General features: G+C 43.7%; 2 protein-coding genes and 1 long non-coding RNA gene across 6 annotated transcripts in view; 1 reads left to right on the top strand and 2 right to left on the bottom strand.

The window, feature by feature from the left end:
- Positions 1-5,812: 5,812 nt before the first annotated feature.
- On the bottom strand, positions 5,813-10,119 carry LOC107558075 (uncharacterized). Its single transcript, XR_001605455.1, has 3 exons — positions 9,003-10,119; positions 8,049-8,240; positions 5,813-5,991 (listed from the first exon to the last, which is right to left on the bottom strand). It is a non-coding gene; the product is annotated as an uncharacterized lncRNA (long non-coding RNA).
- A 52-nt stretch (positions 10,120-10,171) lies between these two features.
- On the bottom strand, positions 10,172-17,463 carry LOC107558074 (E3 ubiquitin-protein ligase RNF170). 3 transcript variants are annotated; one of them, XM_016241698.1, is made up of 7 exons: positions 17,374-17,463; positions 12,403-12,567; positions 12,251-12,314; positions 12,010-12,112; positions 11,860-11,933; positions 11,187-11,300; positions 10,172-10,773 (listed from the first exon to the last, which is right to left on the bottom strand). In XM_016241698.1, the coding sequence occupies exons 2-7, from the start codon at positions 12,525-12,527 to the stop codon at positions 10,504-10,506; spliced, it is 750 nt and encodes a 249-aa protein (XP_016097184.1). In that variant the 5' UTR covers positions 12,528-12,567; positions 17,374-17,463; the 3' UTR covers positions 10,172-10,503. The 3 variants fall into 3 exon arrangements, with proteins under 3 accessions (XP_016097184.1, XP_016097185.1, XP_016097183.1); XM_016241699.1 differs by having other exon boundaries at positions 12,278-12,314; positions 12,403-12,572; positions 17,374-17,456; XM_016241697.1 differs by having other exon boundaries at positions 12,403-12,572; positions 17,374-17,456.
- Positions 17,464-17,599: 136 nt separating this feature from the next.
- The window catches only part of LOC107558073 (hook microtubule-tethering protein 3), a 30,223-nt gene continuing 29,633 nt past the window's right edge, over positions 17,600-18,189 (top strand). For both annotated transcript variants that reach the window (XM_016241696.1, XM_016241695.1), the window contains exon 1: positions 17,600-18,076. In XM_016241696.1, the coding sequence (XP_016097182.1) occupies positions 17,702-18,076 (375 nt within the window). In that variant the 5' untranslated portion in view covers positions 17,600-17,701. The remainder of the gene's footprint in view (positions 18,077-18,189) is intronic.

Raw genomic sequence — 18,189 nt, forward strand, 5'->3', positions numbered from 1 at the left:
GTGTGTGTGTGTGTGTGTGTGTGTGAGTGAGTGAGTGAGTGTGTGTGTGTGTGTGTGTGTGTGTGTGTGAGTGTGTGTCTGTGGGAGGGAGTGTGTGAGTGAGTGAGTGTGTGTGTGTGTCTGTGTGAGTGTGTGTGAGTGTGTGTGTGTGTGTGTGTGTGTCTGTGGGAGGGAGTGTGTGAGTGAGTGAGTGTGTGTGTGTGTCTGTGTGAGTGTGTGTGAGTGTGTGTGTGTGTGTGTGTGTGTCTGTGGGAGGGAGTGTGTGAGTGAGTGAGTGTGTGTGTGTGTCTGTGTGAGTGTGTGTGAGTGTGTGTGTGTGTGTGTGTGTGTCTGTGGGAGGGAGTGTGTGAGTGAGTGAGTGTGTGTGTGTGTCTGTGTGAGTGTGTGTGTGTGTGTATCTCGTTGGCTGTACCTGTCCCATGTACACACGCGTGTAGCTACTGTGTTTCTGTACTGAAGAACATCACGTGCTGAAGTCTCACACCGATCTGCTCGTAACCAACATAACCAACACCTTCACCAGGTTAGAGCAACGACAAACCTTCATCCTCTTTAACTCAACATCATCTGTTAAAATCCAATCAAACACAAATGCTGTGATTTCCTCCCGCTCCTCGAGGGAGGTCTGCAGCAGAAGGTCAAGTCTTTCTGGAGAGCAGCTTCTCGCTGGTGGCACTGAGCTGTTTGAGGCGCTGCTTTTATTTCCACTCAGTGAACAAATTAACCCCAAACCGCTGCATGAATGCAGTTTAATGAAGATGAAAATCACTGTGGTGGAAATAAGAGAGTTCTGCAGAATCAAACGGGGTTAAAGGAGAGGAACGAGACGCTGACTGAGATAAAGAGAAGGCAGACGAAACAGCTGAGAAAATAAAGAGTTAATTAACTTAAATCAATAAAGCAGCCGTTGCAGAGCATGCTTACAGCAGTTGTAATTCTGCTTACTAATTTTTGCACATTATAGTTGTTCAGACAAACTAATGTTTAAATCAACTTTCCTCAGTAAATACAGTAAGACTTAAGACAGTAAGCGTTAGTCAAATAAACTACTTGATTAACTTCATTTTGGTTCCTTTAAAATTAAAACTGTTTAGCGGCTGAACGTTAACTCAATTCAATAATTGAACAAACCAAACCAAAAGGAAGATCATGCAATTTTACAACATTTTACAATAAAACACACTCAATCTCCTGCATGTCGTCTGATTGAGAGTTCAGAGTGTTTTATCCAGTCAAAGCTCTTTTAGTGTAACTGTACAAACGTCCAGCTTCAGCTGGAGCTTCTCGTGTCAGATCTGGACTGGTTTTGATCAAGTAAAGGTCAGAATAACTGCAGTAATATCTCCAGATGAACACTTACTGCACTGAAGCAGCTCAGCTTTACTTGATTCTCCATCAATCATGTTTTAGAGTCTCAAATCTGATCCTCAGGATCTTTTGAGGAGCGTTTGCTTCCAGAAGCTTTACTTTCACTGTTCCTCAGCGGAGGAATGATCTTCACAAGCCTCCAGAACATCTCACATCTTCATTTCTTCAGCTCTCAATCACTGCATTATATGTTTGGAGCATTTCACTCTCATCTCACTGAGACAGATTACTGCAGATATAGAGTGATGACTGGCGGCAGAAAATGTCTGGAAACTTTCCAAAAGTTTCCAAAATGTCTGGAAAGTTTCAGAAATGTTCCGCCCCGTTGCAACCATAGTAACTGACAGATCATTTTATGTCAGTATCTGCTGCACTGTTATAAAGATCTCATTGTTTTATGTTACAAGCGTCAGAATGTCATCATATAAATATCAGCATCTGCAGCAAATTCATGTTTTTGCTCAGTTTGAGTCTCTGAATAAAATTCAGCTGTTTTGTCCTCCATATTCTCACTATTAACCTGATGGATCACATATGATACAAAACATTGAAAACTTGTTTAAAACATCATCGACTGCACAAAAAATTTAAAAATGTTTGGCACATGAAATGAACCTAATAACACAACAATACTGTAACCTCAGTAATGAAGCTCCAGCCGTTTCACTTTCTCTGCTCTACAATTAGCAGCTGATCCAGTAACGAGTGTCTGTGGAAGAGACGTGATCCTGAGCTTCAGGGCAGATCTACAGGAAGCTGCTCAAAGCTCCCAGCACTCATTCACTTCCTGCGGCCGCTCTCAGACTTGTGTTTCGTGTGTTTGAGTCACTGTCTACCGCTTCGGCTCGGTTACACACACAGGGACGAGGGGCAGGGGCTCAAGTGGAAAAAAGGGCACTTCTCATATTTACTTCAATATTCCTCATCTGCTATTTGTAACAATAGCCAACAATACATTGTATGGGTCACAATTATAGATTTCTCTTTTATGCCAAAAATCATTAGGATATTAAGTAAAGATCATGTTCCATGAAGATATTTAGTAAACTTCCTACTGTAAATATATCAAAACTTAATGTTTGATTAGTAATATGCATTGCTAAGAACTTCATTTGAACAACTTTAAAGATGATTTTCTCAATATTTAGATTTTTTTGCACCCTCAGATTCCAGATTTTCAAATATTGTCCGATCCTAACAAACCATACATCAATGGAAAGATTATTTATTCAGCTTTCAGATGATAATTTTCGACAAATGGACCCTTATGACTGGTTTTGTGCTCCAGGGTCACATTTGGATATTAGATGCATGTAAGATTGTTCCTTGAAAATTAATATTTAAAAAAGTAGCAGCAAGTTCTGGCCAAGACCCGCCAAGATCTGATTACTTTTCGTCTCTTTTAGAAGAAAACGGTCACAATACGCTGGAGCAGGGGCACGAGGAGATTTCACAGAACGAGAGACTTTTAATGATCCAAGAGGGAGACACAGAGCACAAGGATGACGTTCACAACAAATAGACCCGGCAGAGGAGAAATGCACAGACAAGAACTTATAAACACAGGACAATTACCAAACACAGGTGCACAGAATGACTAATTAACTAAACGAGGACAGGAACATGACCAAATAAGAGAACACAGGAACAGAAACGGGTAAAACATAACAAAACAGGTCCATGATTCTGACAAAAACAAACATGACCCCAGGTATTTATTCAATACAGTGGCTAAATTAATGAAAAATAAAGCATCAACAGGTGTTGACATTTCCCAACAGCACAGCAGTAATGACTTTATGAACTACTTTACTTCCAAGATCGATACTATTAGAGATCAAATTGTAACCATGCAGCCGTCAGCTACAGCAACGCATCAGATAGTGCGCTATAGATCGCCTGAGGAACAACTCCACTCATTCTCTACTATAGGAGAGGAGGATTTGTATAAACTTGTTAAATCATCTAAACCAACAACATGTATGTTAGACCCTATTCCATCTAAGCTCCTAAAAGAGGTGCTTCCAGAAGTCATAGATCCTCTTCTGAATATTATTAATTCGTCATTGTCATTAGGATATGTCCCCCGTTTGGACCAGGCTCGGTTGCAGAATCACATCTGTGCTTCTGAAATTATTATCTTTTTCTATATAGTGTAGTAGTTAGCTTTGTCTGTGTCGTACGTGGCCGCTTGTCAAGCATGAAAAACACAAGTTTTATTTAAATTCTGAATATATGCAAAGAGTGCTCCCTTTAAATTTATTAAAAAGTGTCACGATCTCACAAAGGAAAAAAAAAAACTAAACAATGAACTTGACTACACGATTAAACTTTTTTTAATGTCTTTGTTAGAAAGGAGTTATGAGCATGATATAACTCAGCACTGGACAAAAAACGGTGACTGGAGCGATGAGTGCGTGGATTCCAACCTAAAAACATCTGATTGGCCATTGCATTTTAGAAATCAACAAACATGTCTGTGATTGGCTACATTGCTCACCTCTGCGAAAATGCATTGTAAAATCATTTGACGCTTTCCAAAGCAGAAGTGCAGATACACTGGATTGCCTGACAAATCTATTTCGTTATGCTATTATTACGAAGAAAACAGATCCTAGACGAGGGGTAATGGGCAGCTTTTCCATCTAAAAACAATCAGAAGCAACAGCAGGTAGTTGTATGAGTAAGACTATAATACACGCTAAACTCAAGTCAGACCGTCTCTCTCCATCCGAAGGGGGGGCACAGGGATGTCCGTGGGGGGGCCAGGCCCCCCCAGCCCCTCCTCTGGTGCCGGGCCTGCCTGCTCTTATCATCTGATCGTGGTTGTATCTCTCTATTAGTGCTACTGGATCTTAGCGCTGCGTTCGACACTATTGACCACGACATTCTTTTGAATAGACTAGAAAACTTTGTTGGCATTAATGGAAGTGCATCAGCATGGTTCAAATCGTACTTATCTGTCCGCCATCAATTCGTAGCAGTGAATGAAGAGGTATCATATCGATCACAAGTGCAGTATGGAGTACCTCAAGGCTCAGTACTAGGGCCGTTACTCTTCACGCTTTACATGTTACCCTTGGGAGATATCATCAGGAAACACGGTGTTAGCTTTCACGGTTATGCTGATGATACTCAGCTCTATATTTCTTCGTGGCCCGGCAAAACATACCAATTTGAAAAGCTAGCAGAATGCATAGTCGATATGAAAAACGGGATGACGAGTAATTTCTTACTGCTAAATTCTGAAAAAACAGAGGTGTTAATTATAGGACCTAAAAACTCTGCATGTAATAACCTAGAACACTGTCTAACACTTGATGGCTGCTCTGTCGATTCTTCGTCATCAGTTAGGAACCTAGGTGTGCTATTTGATAACAATCTTTCCTTAGAAAGTCACATTTCTAGCATTTGTAAAACTGCATTTTTCCATCTCAAAAATATATCTAAATTACGACCTATGCTCTCAATGTCAAATGCAGAAATGTTAATCCATGCGTTTATGACCTCAAGGTTAGATTATTGTAATGCTTTATTGGGTGGTTGTTCTGCACGCTTAATAAACAAACTCCAGCTGGTCCAAAATGCAGCAGCTAGAGTTCTTACTAGAACCAGGAAGTATGACCATATTAGCCCGACCACAGGAGCCAGATGAGTCCTCTGCACAATCTGACGTTGCTGCAGTCTGGAACTGTACTGCTGGTTCGTCTGGTCAGAGGAGAACTGGCCCTGACTGAGCCTGGTCTCTCCCAAGGTTTTTTCTCCATTCTGTCACCGATGGAGGTTTGGTTTCTCTGGCTTGCTTAGTTGGGGACACTTAATATCCAGTGATATCGTTGACTTGATTGCACAGATAATATTTAAACTGAACTGAGCTGGATGATGACATCACTGAATTCAATGATGAACTGTCTTTAACTGAAAATGAGTGTTTACTATTGTCCTTTAGCATTATTGACACTATTTTCCTAATTAATGCTGTTCAGTTGCTTTGTCACAATCTGTATTGTTAAAAGCGCTATATAAATAAAGGTGACTTGACTTAAACAGGAAGTGATTGTTTGATTGACATGAGAGGAGACGAACAACAGTCAAGACAAGAGTGGTATGGAAAACATTCATTTGAAACACTAAAGCAATCTCTGCAAATGTCTGTGTGGAAACTGAAGAGATGCGTGAAGAGCCGCTGATATTTCAGACTCACACTCTGCTGCTGAAAGCTGCCAAACACAATTACTAGTCCTTCCTCAAAATATTAACCTGCTACTTTTAAAAATTATTTCGTTTCCTGGTAAACCGGCACAAACTTTTGTAACTTTAAACGAAACCCAGCCGTCTGCATTCATACAGTATGGCAGGATCGGTTGTGTGGGCGTTGGGTTGGGCGCCGCACACACACACACACACACACGCCTATAGACCTACCCATAATGCTGTGCCAGACGGGCAGCAGGGCATGAGAAACAGCAGGTCTTGGGTGGGACCGGGATGATTCCACCTCTCTATTTACTGACCCAGAACATGAGAGACAGACGCACAGACTTCTGGGAAACACTGGCGTCAGTGCTTCTGGCTGCGGCTCGCTCCTCGTGTTAAGCAGTGAAGCAGAACGAACGCAACACACTGCATGAAGAAGAGAAGAGATCAGTATAGAGAACAAATCAAACGCTAATCTAACCAGTGTCAAAGATCATCACTGACCATGGCAGATCCTGCAGTGTGTGTGTGTGTGTGTGTGTGTGTGTGTGTGTGTGTGTGTGTGTGTGTGTGTGTGTGTGTGTGTGTGTGTGTGTGTGTGTGTGTGTGTGTGTGTGTGTGTGTGTGTGTGTGTGTGTGTGTGTGTGTGTGTGTGTGTGTGTGTGTGTGTGTTTTTGTGACAAATGAGGACATAAATGTGTATAATGACAAAGGTATGACAGGTATTACAAGGAGAAGGTGACTTTTCAGGACATTACTCCATGTCCCCACTTTTCTAAACGCTTATAAATCACACAGAATGGAGTGTATTGAAAATCTGAAATAGCAGAAAGTCTCCTGTGAGGGGTAGGTTTAGGGGTAGGGTTGGTGTAGGGCAATAGAATATACGGTCTGTACAGTATAAAAACCATTACGCCTATGGAGAGTCCCCACTTTTCACAAATGTAAACCTGTGTGTGTGTGTGTGTGTGTGTGTGTGTGAGTATGCGCACTTATGTGAGTATAAGTCTTAAAACAGCGGCTGTGTTTGTGTCACCTGACTCAAGCTCAGATCACGCACCGGGTCAGATGTCACGAACATCATCTTACAGCATTCAGCCGTGTTTGATGGGTTTATCATGACAATCCAGATTACTGTTTACACTTTATTGTAATAGTCCACTCTATAGACATTCTACTAACTATAAACAACTATTGCATTAACATTTCAACTATAGCTGTTAGAGCACATTACAAACACTTATTACACATGAACACACACACACACACACACACACACACACACACACTCATTACACTCGTTGTCTTCTCTCTTCTGTTTGTATTAACACAGCGTGAAGGTATACACATTTAAAAATTAATCCGCTCATTTTAAAATCTTCCCGGTCTGACATTTATGACATCTGCTTTGAACATTATTACTTCTCAGCAGCGAGGCTATAGAGCTACTGCAAAAACAGAAGCTCAAAGACAGAGCTGTAAAGATGCTGCGCTCTTGTTTCTCAGGTACATTAACACTCGGAAATTAATTCACAATGCTTCTCAAATTGCAGTTCAGAGGACAGCTGCATAAACACAAGCGCTCTGTTAAGAATGATTAGCCAAGGTGTGCTCAGTCTTACTTTTCAGATTCAAATTAGATTAATCTACTGTTTTGTTACTGACTTTAAGAAGTTATGACCAGTCTTGAACTTTTTTATGACTAGTCTTGAAGTTCTGAATTTAAACTGAGGCAGACAGGAACTAGAATTGAACTTCAAATGAAGTAGAATACAAATTATTTATATATATATATATGTATATATATTAAGTGATTTTTTGATCTGACTCAAACCAGTAATAAAACACAATAAGAACTTTGTTTTTTAATTCAGCTGGCTCCAGCCAACACAGCATTATTTATACATGTAATTACTTAAAGGGGTGCTATTATGCTTTTTCACTTTTTCAACTTTAGTTAGTCTGTAATGTTGTAATGTTGCTGTTTGAGCATACAAAACATCTGCAAAGTTACAAAGCTCAAAGTCCAATTCAAAAGGAGATATTTTATTTAACAGAAATCACTTTTCAAAAACTACAATGAACGACTCGTTTGGACTACAACGCATGTTTTACGGGATTTGTGATATCAGAAATATGGACGAATGGGACGAGACCTGGTTGAGTTGCACTAGAGAAGGCAACGAGTGTTATCATCACTGTGTCGGAGACACGCTAGCGTTCCCAAGACAGACGAACTTAGAGTGCTTACAATCATCCGGGTTTAAATCGTGCTCAAATTGATTTGATTTTGATGCAATATTTACACAGAAGCTTGCCGGTATCTATGGTAAACAACCTAGTATGAGAGCCTGTTCTAGTACACCCCCAAAACAAAATCAAGACTTTGTGAAAGAGCATAATAGGACCCCTTTAATAAACATTCATCTCTTTTATCTATTTATACATTTTTCCAAAGCCACTGGAGGCTGAACATGACATACTGTGAGCGATCCGGCTGCATTAGAGACAGATGAAGGAGCTCTTCAGTGACCAGTGAAGAACGAGCCGTCCTAAACCTGCAGCTCTGCTGAACACTGCTCACTTCTGAGGCTCTGAGTGACTCCTAGCGCTTCAGGAACAGACCAAGAGAAGCTCAAACAGACCCAGAAGTCAGAAAACATGAGTCCAAAGGCCTGAAAGAGTGGAAACGGAGTGCATTAGTGTCAGAGTATAAGTACTTGGGCATCAGAACTGATGACACACTACGTTTTAATTCACACATTAATTACTTGAGAGCTGTGTATCATGGTGCCTTAAGATTTATTACAGATTGCAAATTCTCTACACATCACTGTGCATTATATAAGAGTAGCCTGGTCTTCTCTTGCTGTTCGAAGGAAAATGCATTAGCACTTATTGATTTACAAAGAAATGTTGTTTTTTTGCCATCTCTTCCACTGCAAAAAATGCTTCTCTTACTTAGATTTGACTTATCTTACTTGTTTCAAGCAAAAACCTCACTTCATTTTGACTTGTTTTTTTCTGAAAACTATTTTTAGTTGTCTAGAAAATCCTTCTTGATTTAAGCATGTTTTTAATATTTAAAAAATTTTTTTTTTTTTTAAGAAAAGCATTTTTTTGCAGTGATGTAACTATGGTAACTATTCATTGCATTCCCAGTCTTATTATAATCTCTCTCTTCAAACAAATGTCTTTCAGTCATTTTAAAACACTTTTTTACATTTTTAAAGCACAATAGAAAACTATTTAATGATTTGCAAATGCTTCTAATGCAGTACTTTTATTGCTATGTTATTGTTGTGCTGCACTGTTGGACACTCCTGTAAAAGAGATGTTTAATCTCAGAGAGGTTCTTTCCTGGTTAAATAAAGGCTTCAAAGAAATGAAGCTAAAGGTTTTTAGGTGATTAGGGGACTTGTAGGCCTCTTATTTACCCCGGTGAAATCCTGGAGCTCTTGATATTAGTGTCAGTGATCATGTTCTTCATGTTCTTCACACACGTATGTTCTGCAGTGAGGCTCTCGAGCGTCTGCTGCCCCCTGCTGCTCTCAGCGAGATCAGTCTGCTCTCATCCAGCTCCTCATTCAGGGTTTGCAGCAGGAACGACTGCGGTTGATCTGAAAGCCTACTTCTGCGAGACAATAAGAATAAAATCAAGTGCTAGTGCTGTGACAGCGAAACATGGCAGCGGCTGATTATAGGATTATACTGGCATAAGAGGATTGTTGGGGTGTGTAATCACTCACACATCTGCCCTGGACACATTCCCACGGTTTAGTGCTGATCCACGTGCAGATAGTGTCCCTTCTACAACACATTTAGGACACCTTAAAATAAAGTGTTACACAGATGTATCATCACTAGCTGTGAGGAATGATAATGCGCTTCTTTCAGTAAATCTACAGTGACCTGCATCTGATCTCAGACCTGTCGCACTGCACTAACGTCCCGCTCCCGTCTGCTCAATAAAGGCAAAGAACACACAGCACGCTGAACCATCAACAGTTTTCTGGGGCTGAACATGAGAAGGATAAACGAAGGGACTGTTTATGTTGATGCTGTTCCCCGGCTCTTCTTCTGCTTCGGGAACAGATTCAGAAAAGCTCAAAAACACTGAAAGTGATTAGGGATTTTTCATAATTAAACATTAAGGGGGAAATGCCAACACAGTGGAAATCAAGCCAAATGCTTTACTAAGTTCTGCTTCAGTTCTTCCAATACTCCCAAAATGCATTCTAGTCATTTTACCAAGCTTGCAGGCCTTTTTAGTGCTTTATTTCATGTGTTATTCTGCTGTTCTCCAGCTGTTTATCTGCTTCTGTAACTCTTAATGTAACAAATGCAACACTTCAAAAAATCCATCAAAAACACAGATTAACTAAATTTCATTTTCTAGAATCTCTTTCTTTAATGCAGAAATCTGCCCTGTTTGAATGACATCTGAGCTTCGTCAAGAGAAAATGACAGACTGAAGACACTGGTGAGTGTGTGTGTGTGTGCGTGTGTGACTGTGTGAGGTGTGTGTGTCTGTGTGAGGAGTGTGTGTGTGTGTCTGTGTGAGTGTGTGAGAGAGTGTGTTTGTGTCTGTCTGTGTGTGTGTGTGTGTGAGAGAGTGAGAGAGTGTCTCTCTGTGTGTCCCTGTGTGTGTGTGTGTGTGTGTGTGTGTGAGATGTACAAACGTTCAGCTGCAGCACGAGTCTGTGTGTCATATTCCAGCTCTATCATATTAAACACATCTGTAATATTGCAGAAAAGTCTCTCAGCAGGTTTCGACGGATTATCAGCTCAAACTTTGGATTCTTCTTCATGCTGCGCTGAACCCAGAACACTGTGAGGTTTAATCGGAAGCGTTCTTATGACACGAATGCGTTGAATGTTCAGTTCATGAAGCCAGTGAAGCAGGACGAAGCGGAAGCAGCAGCAGAGATCAGACGCTCATCCGGCCAGCCGCTGCGTCACCACCTCGCGGTACATGATGGAGATGTAGATGAAGAGCAGCAGGATGACGAAGAAGTCGTCCATGAAGCCCAGCAGCCCCAGCACTCCCTCGGGGATCAAGTCCAGCGGCGAGGCCAGGTACATCAGCGCGCCCAGCACACACAGCAGGATCCGGACGCGGAACATCCAGAAGAGGCCTCCGACGGAGAACATCTCTCTGAAGGCGTGCCGCAGCAGCGTCGGGACGTCCCGCAGACGCTCCAGCAGCTTCACAGACACACACAGACACAAACACAGTCAGCCCAGAGCTCTTCTAACCCAGCGGAAAATACAGAGTACTTCAGTGCACTAACAAATACACACACTGCTGGCCAAAACAATCAACGCTAGTATTTCCAGCAGCTAGAAATGGTTTTAAGTCAGTTGTTTCTATCTTTTGCTGGAGTGTGTCAGGAGGAAGTATCAGTTTACATTTCCAAACATTCATTGTGCCATTAATTGTAATAATGCCCAGTATGGGAAAACACTGGAAGTCAACGGGGACTGGAAAATCCAGCGATCTTCAAAATATCCTCCTCTGAAGAGAGAAACTTAGGCCTCGAGGGGGAGTAATGACAGTAAACGGGACAGGCGTATTAATTTGTCATGCTAGTGATGTGTTTATGATGCAAGCGTCTCACGGAGCGCGGCTGTCCGGAGAAGCGGCGGTTGTAGTCGTGGATATCTCTGAGGATCAGCACGGGTTCGACCTGAGCCCCCCCCGTGTCACGGAAGAGCGGGAACAGCAGGGTCACCTGACAAACCAACAACACACACACACACTCACTAACCCACAGTGCTCATCATTATTTGTCTCACCGACGAAAATGTAAGGGAAGGACGATTTGGGAAGAAGATATCCAGTCCTGATCTCACCGCAGGAAAATAAACACTCAACACATGCTACTAGTATCAGGTTTAATAGTTACAACTATAACCTTAACAATATTCTTCATTAACTGAAATAAAATAAATGATAACAAATTAAAAATCTATATGTATAAAATTCATATACAAAAAACTTATTTAATTTAGTTTATAAGCTTTAGCTTAACCTGATGTACTAAAATAACCAAAACAGAAATAAAAAACAATGATGCATTACAATTGAACTAAACCCTTTAGATTTAGTCGACTAAAATTGTGTGATATTTACCCGACTAAACTAGACTAAAGCGAAAACAATTCATGTGACTAAAGCTAAATCTAAACAAGCACTGGTTGTGTGGTTCTTTCTGATGAGTGCAGAAGTGAGAGTAAAGCTCACTGGACACGGCGCGCTTCAGAACAGGACAGACGTGTGTTTATGTTCACCGTTTGTCTGCAGATGGGGCAGCTGATGGAGCCCAGCCACGTCCCGTAGCGCCAGTACGCCACGATGCACGGCCCTGCGGTTAAACACAGAGACGTGATTACCGATCAGCAGATACGCTCATGTTTAACTGGACCTGAGCTCAGTCTCACCGCAGAACAGATGACCGCAGTTAGTCTCCACGGGCAGAACGGCCTGCTGCAGACACACGGGACACGACATGTCCGAGTAATACTGAGGCCTGGGCTCCGACAGCTGATCAACACAGGAGCACGTGTTTCAATGCAGCTTCACTCAAAACCATCATCTTAATGCTTATACTCAAGCTCTGCGAAACGTTCATGTTAATATATCTTCTATTCCGGACTCCTAAATAAGGCATGTTTCACAAACCTGCAGCTGCTCTCGGAGCACACGCACCTGCTCCTGATGCTCCGGGTGAATCCTCTGCTCATTCCTGACACCAGAACACTGCGTTAGTACACTCCATCACACTCCAGATAGCATGCTTCATATGTTTCAGTAGTGAGAGGTCAGGGTGTCACCTGCAGAGCAGCGTTGCCAGACCCAGCAGAAAGGTGACGCTGAGCCCCAGCACCAGAAGCACAGAGTCGCTCACTCCTTCAATCAGAGAGTCCTCATCTGGAGCCGAACACACGCTTGCTTCCATCACACCTGCACATATCCTCCAGACAGAGACTCACACACAGCTGTCCTGCACTCATCAGAAACACACCTAACTCATCACAGGTGACATCTATACTGTGACAAGACTTCTGCTTCAAATAAACGCTGTTCTTTTCAACTTTCTGTTCATCTGTGAATCCTGAAAAATAAAATGCGTCAGTTTCCACAAAAATATTGTGCAACACGACTGTTTTCAACATTGATAATAATCAGAAATGTTTCTCGAGCAGCAGATCAGCATATTATACTGATTTCTGAAGATCATGTGACACTGAAGACTGGAGGAATGATGCTGAAAATACAGCTGCGCATCACAGAAATACATTACACTTTAACAGAGATTCACAGAGAAAACAGCTGTTTTACATTATAATAATATTTCATAATATTACTGCTTTTGAGTTACAGATCTCATACTTCTGAATATTAGCCTACATGTCTGATAATAACATTACATTTAAATGTCTGATGAGCTGATAATAATAACATTACACATCTGATAATCTATGAGAATAATAACCTTATATACCAATCATCTGTCACATGGGCGGACAATATAAGCCTGATTATATATATGAGAATAAATATTATATGAAAATAAACACAACAGTGATTCACAGGAAACAGCTGCACACACACACACACACTCACTCACACACACACACACTCACTCACTCTCTCTCTCTCTCTCTCTCTCTCTCTCTCTCTCTCTCTCTCTCTCTCTCTCTCTCTCTCTCTCTCTCTCTCTCTCTCTCTCTCTCTCTCTCTCTCTCTCTCTCTCTCTCTCTCTCTCTCTCTCTCTCTCTCTCTCTCTCTCTCTCTCTCTCTCTCTCTCTCTCTCTCTCTCTCTCTCTCTCTCTCTCTCTCTCTCTCTCTCTCTCTCTCTCTCTCTCTCTCTCTCTCTCTCTCTCTCTCTCTCTCTCTCTCTCTCTCTCTCTCTCTCTCTCTCTCTCTCTCTCTCTCTCTCTCTCTCTCTCTCTCTCTCTCTCTCTCTCTCTCTCTCTCTCTCTCTCTCTCTCTCTCTCTCTCTCTCTCTCTCTCTCTCTCTCTCTCTCTCTCTCTCTCTCTCTCTCTCTCTCTCTCTCTCTCTCTCTCTCTCTCTCTCTCTCTCTCTCTCTCTCTCTCTCTCTCTCTCTCTCTCTCTCTCTCTCTCTCTCTCTCTCTCTCTCTCTCTCTCTCTCTCTCTCTCTCTCTCTCTCTCTCTCTCTCTCTCTCTCTCTCTCTCTCTCTCTCTCTCTCTCTCTCTCTCTCTCTCTCTCTCTCTCTCTCTCTCTCTCTCTCTCTCTCTCTCTCTCTCTCTCTCTCTCTCTCTCTCTCTCTCTCTCTCTCTCTCTCTCTCTCTCTCTCTCTCTCTCTCTCTCTCTCTCTCTCTCTCTCTCTCTCTCTCTCTCTCTCTCTCTCTCTCTCTCTCTCTCTCTCTCTCTCTCTCTCTCTCTCTCTCTCTCTCTCTCTCTCTCTCTCTCTCTCTCTCTCTCTCTCTCTCTCTCTCTCTCTCTCTCTCTCTCTCTCTCTCTCTCTCTCTCTCTCTCTCTCTCTCTCTCTCTCTCTCTCTCTCTCTCTCTCTCTCTCTCTCTCTCTCTCTCTCTCTCTCTCTCTCTCTCTCTCTCTCTCTCTCTCTCTCTCTCTCTCTCTCTCTCTCTCTCTCTCTCTCTCTCTCTCTCTCTCTCTCTCTCTCTCTCTCTCTCTCTCTCTCTCTCTCTCTCTCTCTCTCTCTCTCTCTCTCTCTCTCTCTCTCTCTCTCTCTCTCTCTCTCTCTCTCTCTCTCTCTCTCTCTCTCTCTCTCTCTCTCTCTCTCTCTCTCTCTCTCTCTCTCTCTCTCTCTCTCTCTCTCTCTCTCTCTCTCTCTCTCTCTCTCTCTCTCTCTCTCTCTCTCTCTCTCTCTCTCTCTCTCTCTCTCTCTCTCTCTCTCTCTCTCTCTCTCTCTCTCTCTCTCTCTCTCTCTCTCTCTCTCTCTCTCTCTCTCTCTCTCTCTCTCTCTCTCTCTCTCTCTCTCTCTCTCTCTCTCTCTCTCTCTCTCTCTCTCTCTCTCTCTCTCTCTCTCTCTCTCTCTCTCTCTCTCTCTCTCTCTCTCTCTCTCTCTCTCTCTCTCTCTCTCTCTCTCTCTCTCTCTCTCTCTCTCTCTCTCTCTCTCTCTCTCTCTCTCTCTCTCTCTCTCTCTCTCTCTCTCTCTCTCTCTCTCTCTCTCTCTCTCTCTCTCTCTCTCTCTCTCTCTCTCTCTCTCTCTCTCTCTCTCTCTCTCTCTCTCTCTCTCTCTCTCTCTCTCTCTCTCTCTCTCTCTCTCTCTCTCTCTCTCTCTCTCTCTCTCTCTCTCTCTCTCTCTCTCTCTCTCTCTCTCTCTCTCTCTCTCTCTCTCTCTCTCTCTCTCTCTCTCTCTCTCTCTCTCTCTCTCTCTCTCTCTCTCTCTCTCTCTCTCTCTCTCTCTCTCTCTCTCTCTCTCTCTCTCTCTCTCTCTCTCTCTCTCTCTCTCTCTCTCTCTCTCTCTCTCTCTCTCTCTCTCTCTCTCTCTCTCTCTCTCTCTCTCTCTCTCTCTCTCTCTCTCTCTCTCTCTCTCTCTCTCTCTCTCTCTCTCTCTCTCTCTCTCTCTCTCTCTCTCTCTCTCTCTCTCTCTCTCTCTCTCTCTCTCTCTCTCTCTCTCTCTCTCTCTCTCTCTCTCTCTCTCTCTCTCTCTCTCTCTCTCTCTCTCTCTCTCTCTCTCTCTCTCTCTCTCTCTCTCTCTCTCTCTCTCTCTCTCTCTCTCTCTCTCTCTCTCTCTCTCTCTCTCTCTCTCTCTCTCTCTCTCTCTCTCTCTCTCTCTCTCTCTCTCTCTCTCTCTCTCTCTCTCTCTCTCTCTCTCTCTCTCTCTCTCTCTCTCTCTCTCTCTCTCTCTCTCTCTCTCTCTCTCTCTCTCTCTCTCTCTCTCTCTCTCTCTCTCTCTCTCTCTCTCTCTCTCTCTCTCTCTCTCTCTCTCTCTCTCTCTCTCTCTCTCTCTCTCTCTCTCTCTCTCTCTCTCTCTCTCTCTCTCTCTCTCTCTCTCTCTCTCTCTCTCTCTCTCTCTCTCTCTCTCTCTCTCTCTCTCTCTCTCTCTCTCTCTCTCTCTCTCTCTCTCTCTCTCTCTCTCTCTCTCTCTCTCTCTCTCTCTCTCTCTCTCTCTCTCTCTCTCTCTCTCTCTCTCTCTCTCTCTCTCTCTCTCTCTCTCTCTCTCTCTCTCTCTCTCTCTCTCTCTCTCTCTCTCTCTCTCTCTCTCTCTCTCTCTCTCTCTCTCTCTCTCTCTCTCTCTCTCTCTCTCTCTCTCTCTCTCTCTCTCTCTCTCTCTCTCTCTCTCTCTCTCTCTCTCTCTCTCTCTCTCTCTCTCTCTCTCTCTCTCTCTCTCTCTCTCTCTCTCTCTCTCTCTCTCTCTCTCTCTCTCTCTCTCTCTCTCTCTCTCTCTCTCTCTCTCTCTCTCTCTCTCTCTCTCTCTCTCTCTCTCTCTCTCTCTCTCTCTCTCTCTCTCTCTCTCTCTCTCTCTCTCTCTCTCTCTCTCTCTCTCTCTCTCTCTCTCTCTCTCTCTCTCTCTCTCTCTCTCTCTCTCTCTCTCTCTCTCTCTCTCTCTCTCTCTCTCTCTCTCTCTCTCTCTCTCTCTCTCTCTCTCTCTCTCTCTCTCTCTCTCTCTCTCTCTCTCTCTCTCTCTCTCTCTCTCTCTCTCTCTCTCTCTCTCTCTCTCTCTCTCTCTCTCTCTCTCTCTCTCTCTCTCTCTCTCTCTCTCTCTCTCTCTCTCTCTCTCTCTCTCTCTCTCTCTCTCTCTCTCTCTCTCTCTCTCTCTCTCTCTCTCTCTCTCTCTCTCTCTCTCTCTCTCTCTCTCTCTCTCTCTCTCTCTCTCTCTCTCTCTCTCTCTCTCTCTCTCTCTCTCTCTCTCTCTCTCTCTCTCTCTCTCTCTCTCTCTCTCTCTCTCTCTCTCTCTCTCTCTCTCTCTCTCTCTCTCTCTCTCTCTCTCTCTCTCTCTCTCTCTCTCTCTCTCTCTCTCTCTCTCTCTCTCTCTCTCTCTCTCTCTCTCTCTCTCTCTCTCTCTCTCTCTCTCTCTCTCTCTCTCTCTCTCTCTCTCTCTCTCTCTCTCTCTCTCTCTCTCTCTCTCTCTCTCTCTCTCTCTCTCTCTCTCTCTCTCTCTCTCTCTCTCTCTCTCTCTCTCTCTCTCTCTCTCTCTCTCTCTCTCTCTCTCTCTCTCTCTCTCTCTCTCTCTCTCTCTCTCTCTCTCTCTCTCTCTCTCTCTCTCTCTCTCTCTCTCTCTCTCTCTCTCTCTCTCTCTCTCTCTCTCTCTCTCTCTCTCTCTCTCTCTCTCTCTCTCTCTCTCTCTCTCTCTCTCTCTCTCTCTCTCTCTCTCTCTCTCTCTCTCTCTCTCTCTCTCTCTCTCTCTCTCTCTCTCTCTCTCTCTCTCTCTCTCTCTCTCTCTCTCTCTCTCTCTCTCTCTCTCTCTCTCTCTCTCTCTCTCTCTCTCTCTCTCTCTCTCTCTCTCTCTCTCTCTCTCTCTCTCTCTCTCTCTCTCTCTCTCTCTCTCTCTCTCTCTCTCTCTCTCTCTCTCTCTCTCTCTCTCTCTCTCTCTCTCTCTCTCTCTCTCTCTCTCTCTCTCTCTCTCTCTCTCTCTCTCTCTCTCTCTCTCTCTCTCTCTCTCTCTCTCTCTCTCTCTCTCTCTCTCTCTCTCTCTCTCTCTCTCTCTCTCTCTCTCTCTCTCTCTCTCTCTCTCTCTCTCTCTCTCTCTCTCTCTCTCTCTCTCTCTCTCTCTCTCTCTCTCTCTCTCTCTCTCTCTCTCTCTCTCTCTCTCTCTCTCTCTCTCCACACACACACACACACTCTCTCTCTCTCTCCATTGAAACACTTACATGAGATAAACACTGCAGTTTCAGGCCTCAAATACACTTTCGCAAAGATAAATGTGTGTGTTGTGGGCTCGGTTAGTTCCGCGTTCTTCTTCTTCTTCTTCGTGTTATATGGCGGATCACTGGCTCATTACCGCCCCCTTCTGCTCCGGAGAGCGGAAGAACAAAAGGCATTCTGGGGAAACCCGAGACATGTTATTATGTGTATTCATCAGATCTGATAAAAACACGGTTCCCTTTAATAAAACCCGCACACAGTTCCGCTCTCTTCTGCCGTCGCCTTGTGGAAAGCCGCGCGTTTCGCTGCCTGTCTCACTTCATCAAGTCTTATATGCGCGATTTTTTTACCATACTAATTTTAGTAAACAGTAACGTTTCCCCCGTTTTAAGATCATCTTTCAGCAAAGCGGGTTTCTGCCGTGATATTTTCCGTCAGGCATTAGGTGCCCCGATCCTGCAGGGTGGCAGCCGAAGGACCCCTGAGGGAAAGCTCGTCTGTCGCCGGCGCTTTATTCCTCAAAACCAGCTTCTCGTCGCTCCGGCTCTAGTTCTGGTTCCATCTCTAGTTCCAGCTCCAGCTCTAGCTCTAGCTCTAGTTCTGGTTCTGCAGGACTTCTCTCTGGTCGTGTATCTGGTGTATCCGCGGAACATGAGCGCTCTGGAGGCTTTGGGTCGAGGGCAGCTGTGTGACAGTCTCCTGACATGGGTGAGTGTGTGTGTGTGTGTGTGTGTGTGTGTGTGTGTGTGTGTGTGTGTGTGTGTGTGTGTGTGTGTGTGTGTGTGTGTGTGTGTGTGTGTGACTAGTTTAAGTGTTTAAGT

The sequence above is a fragment of the Sinocyclocheilus grahami genome, unplaced genomic scaffold (genome assembly GCF_001515645.1).
Source record: "Sinocyclocheilus grahami isolate Dianchi unplaced genomic scaffold, SAMN03320097.WGS_v1.1 scaffold631.1, whole genome shotgun sequence".
NCBI classification, from domain to species: domain Eukaryota; kingdom Metazoa; phylum Chordata; class Actinopteri; order Cypriniformes; family Cyprinidae; genus Sinocyclocheilus; species Sinocyclocheilus grahami.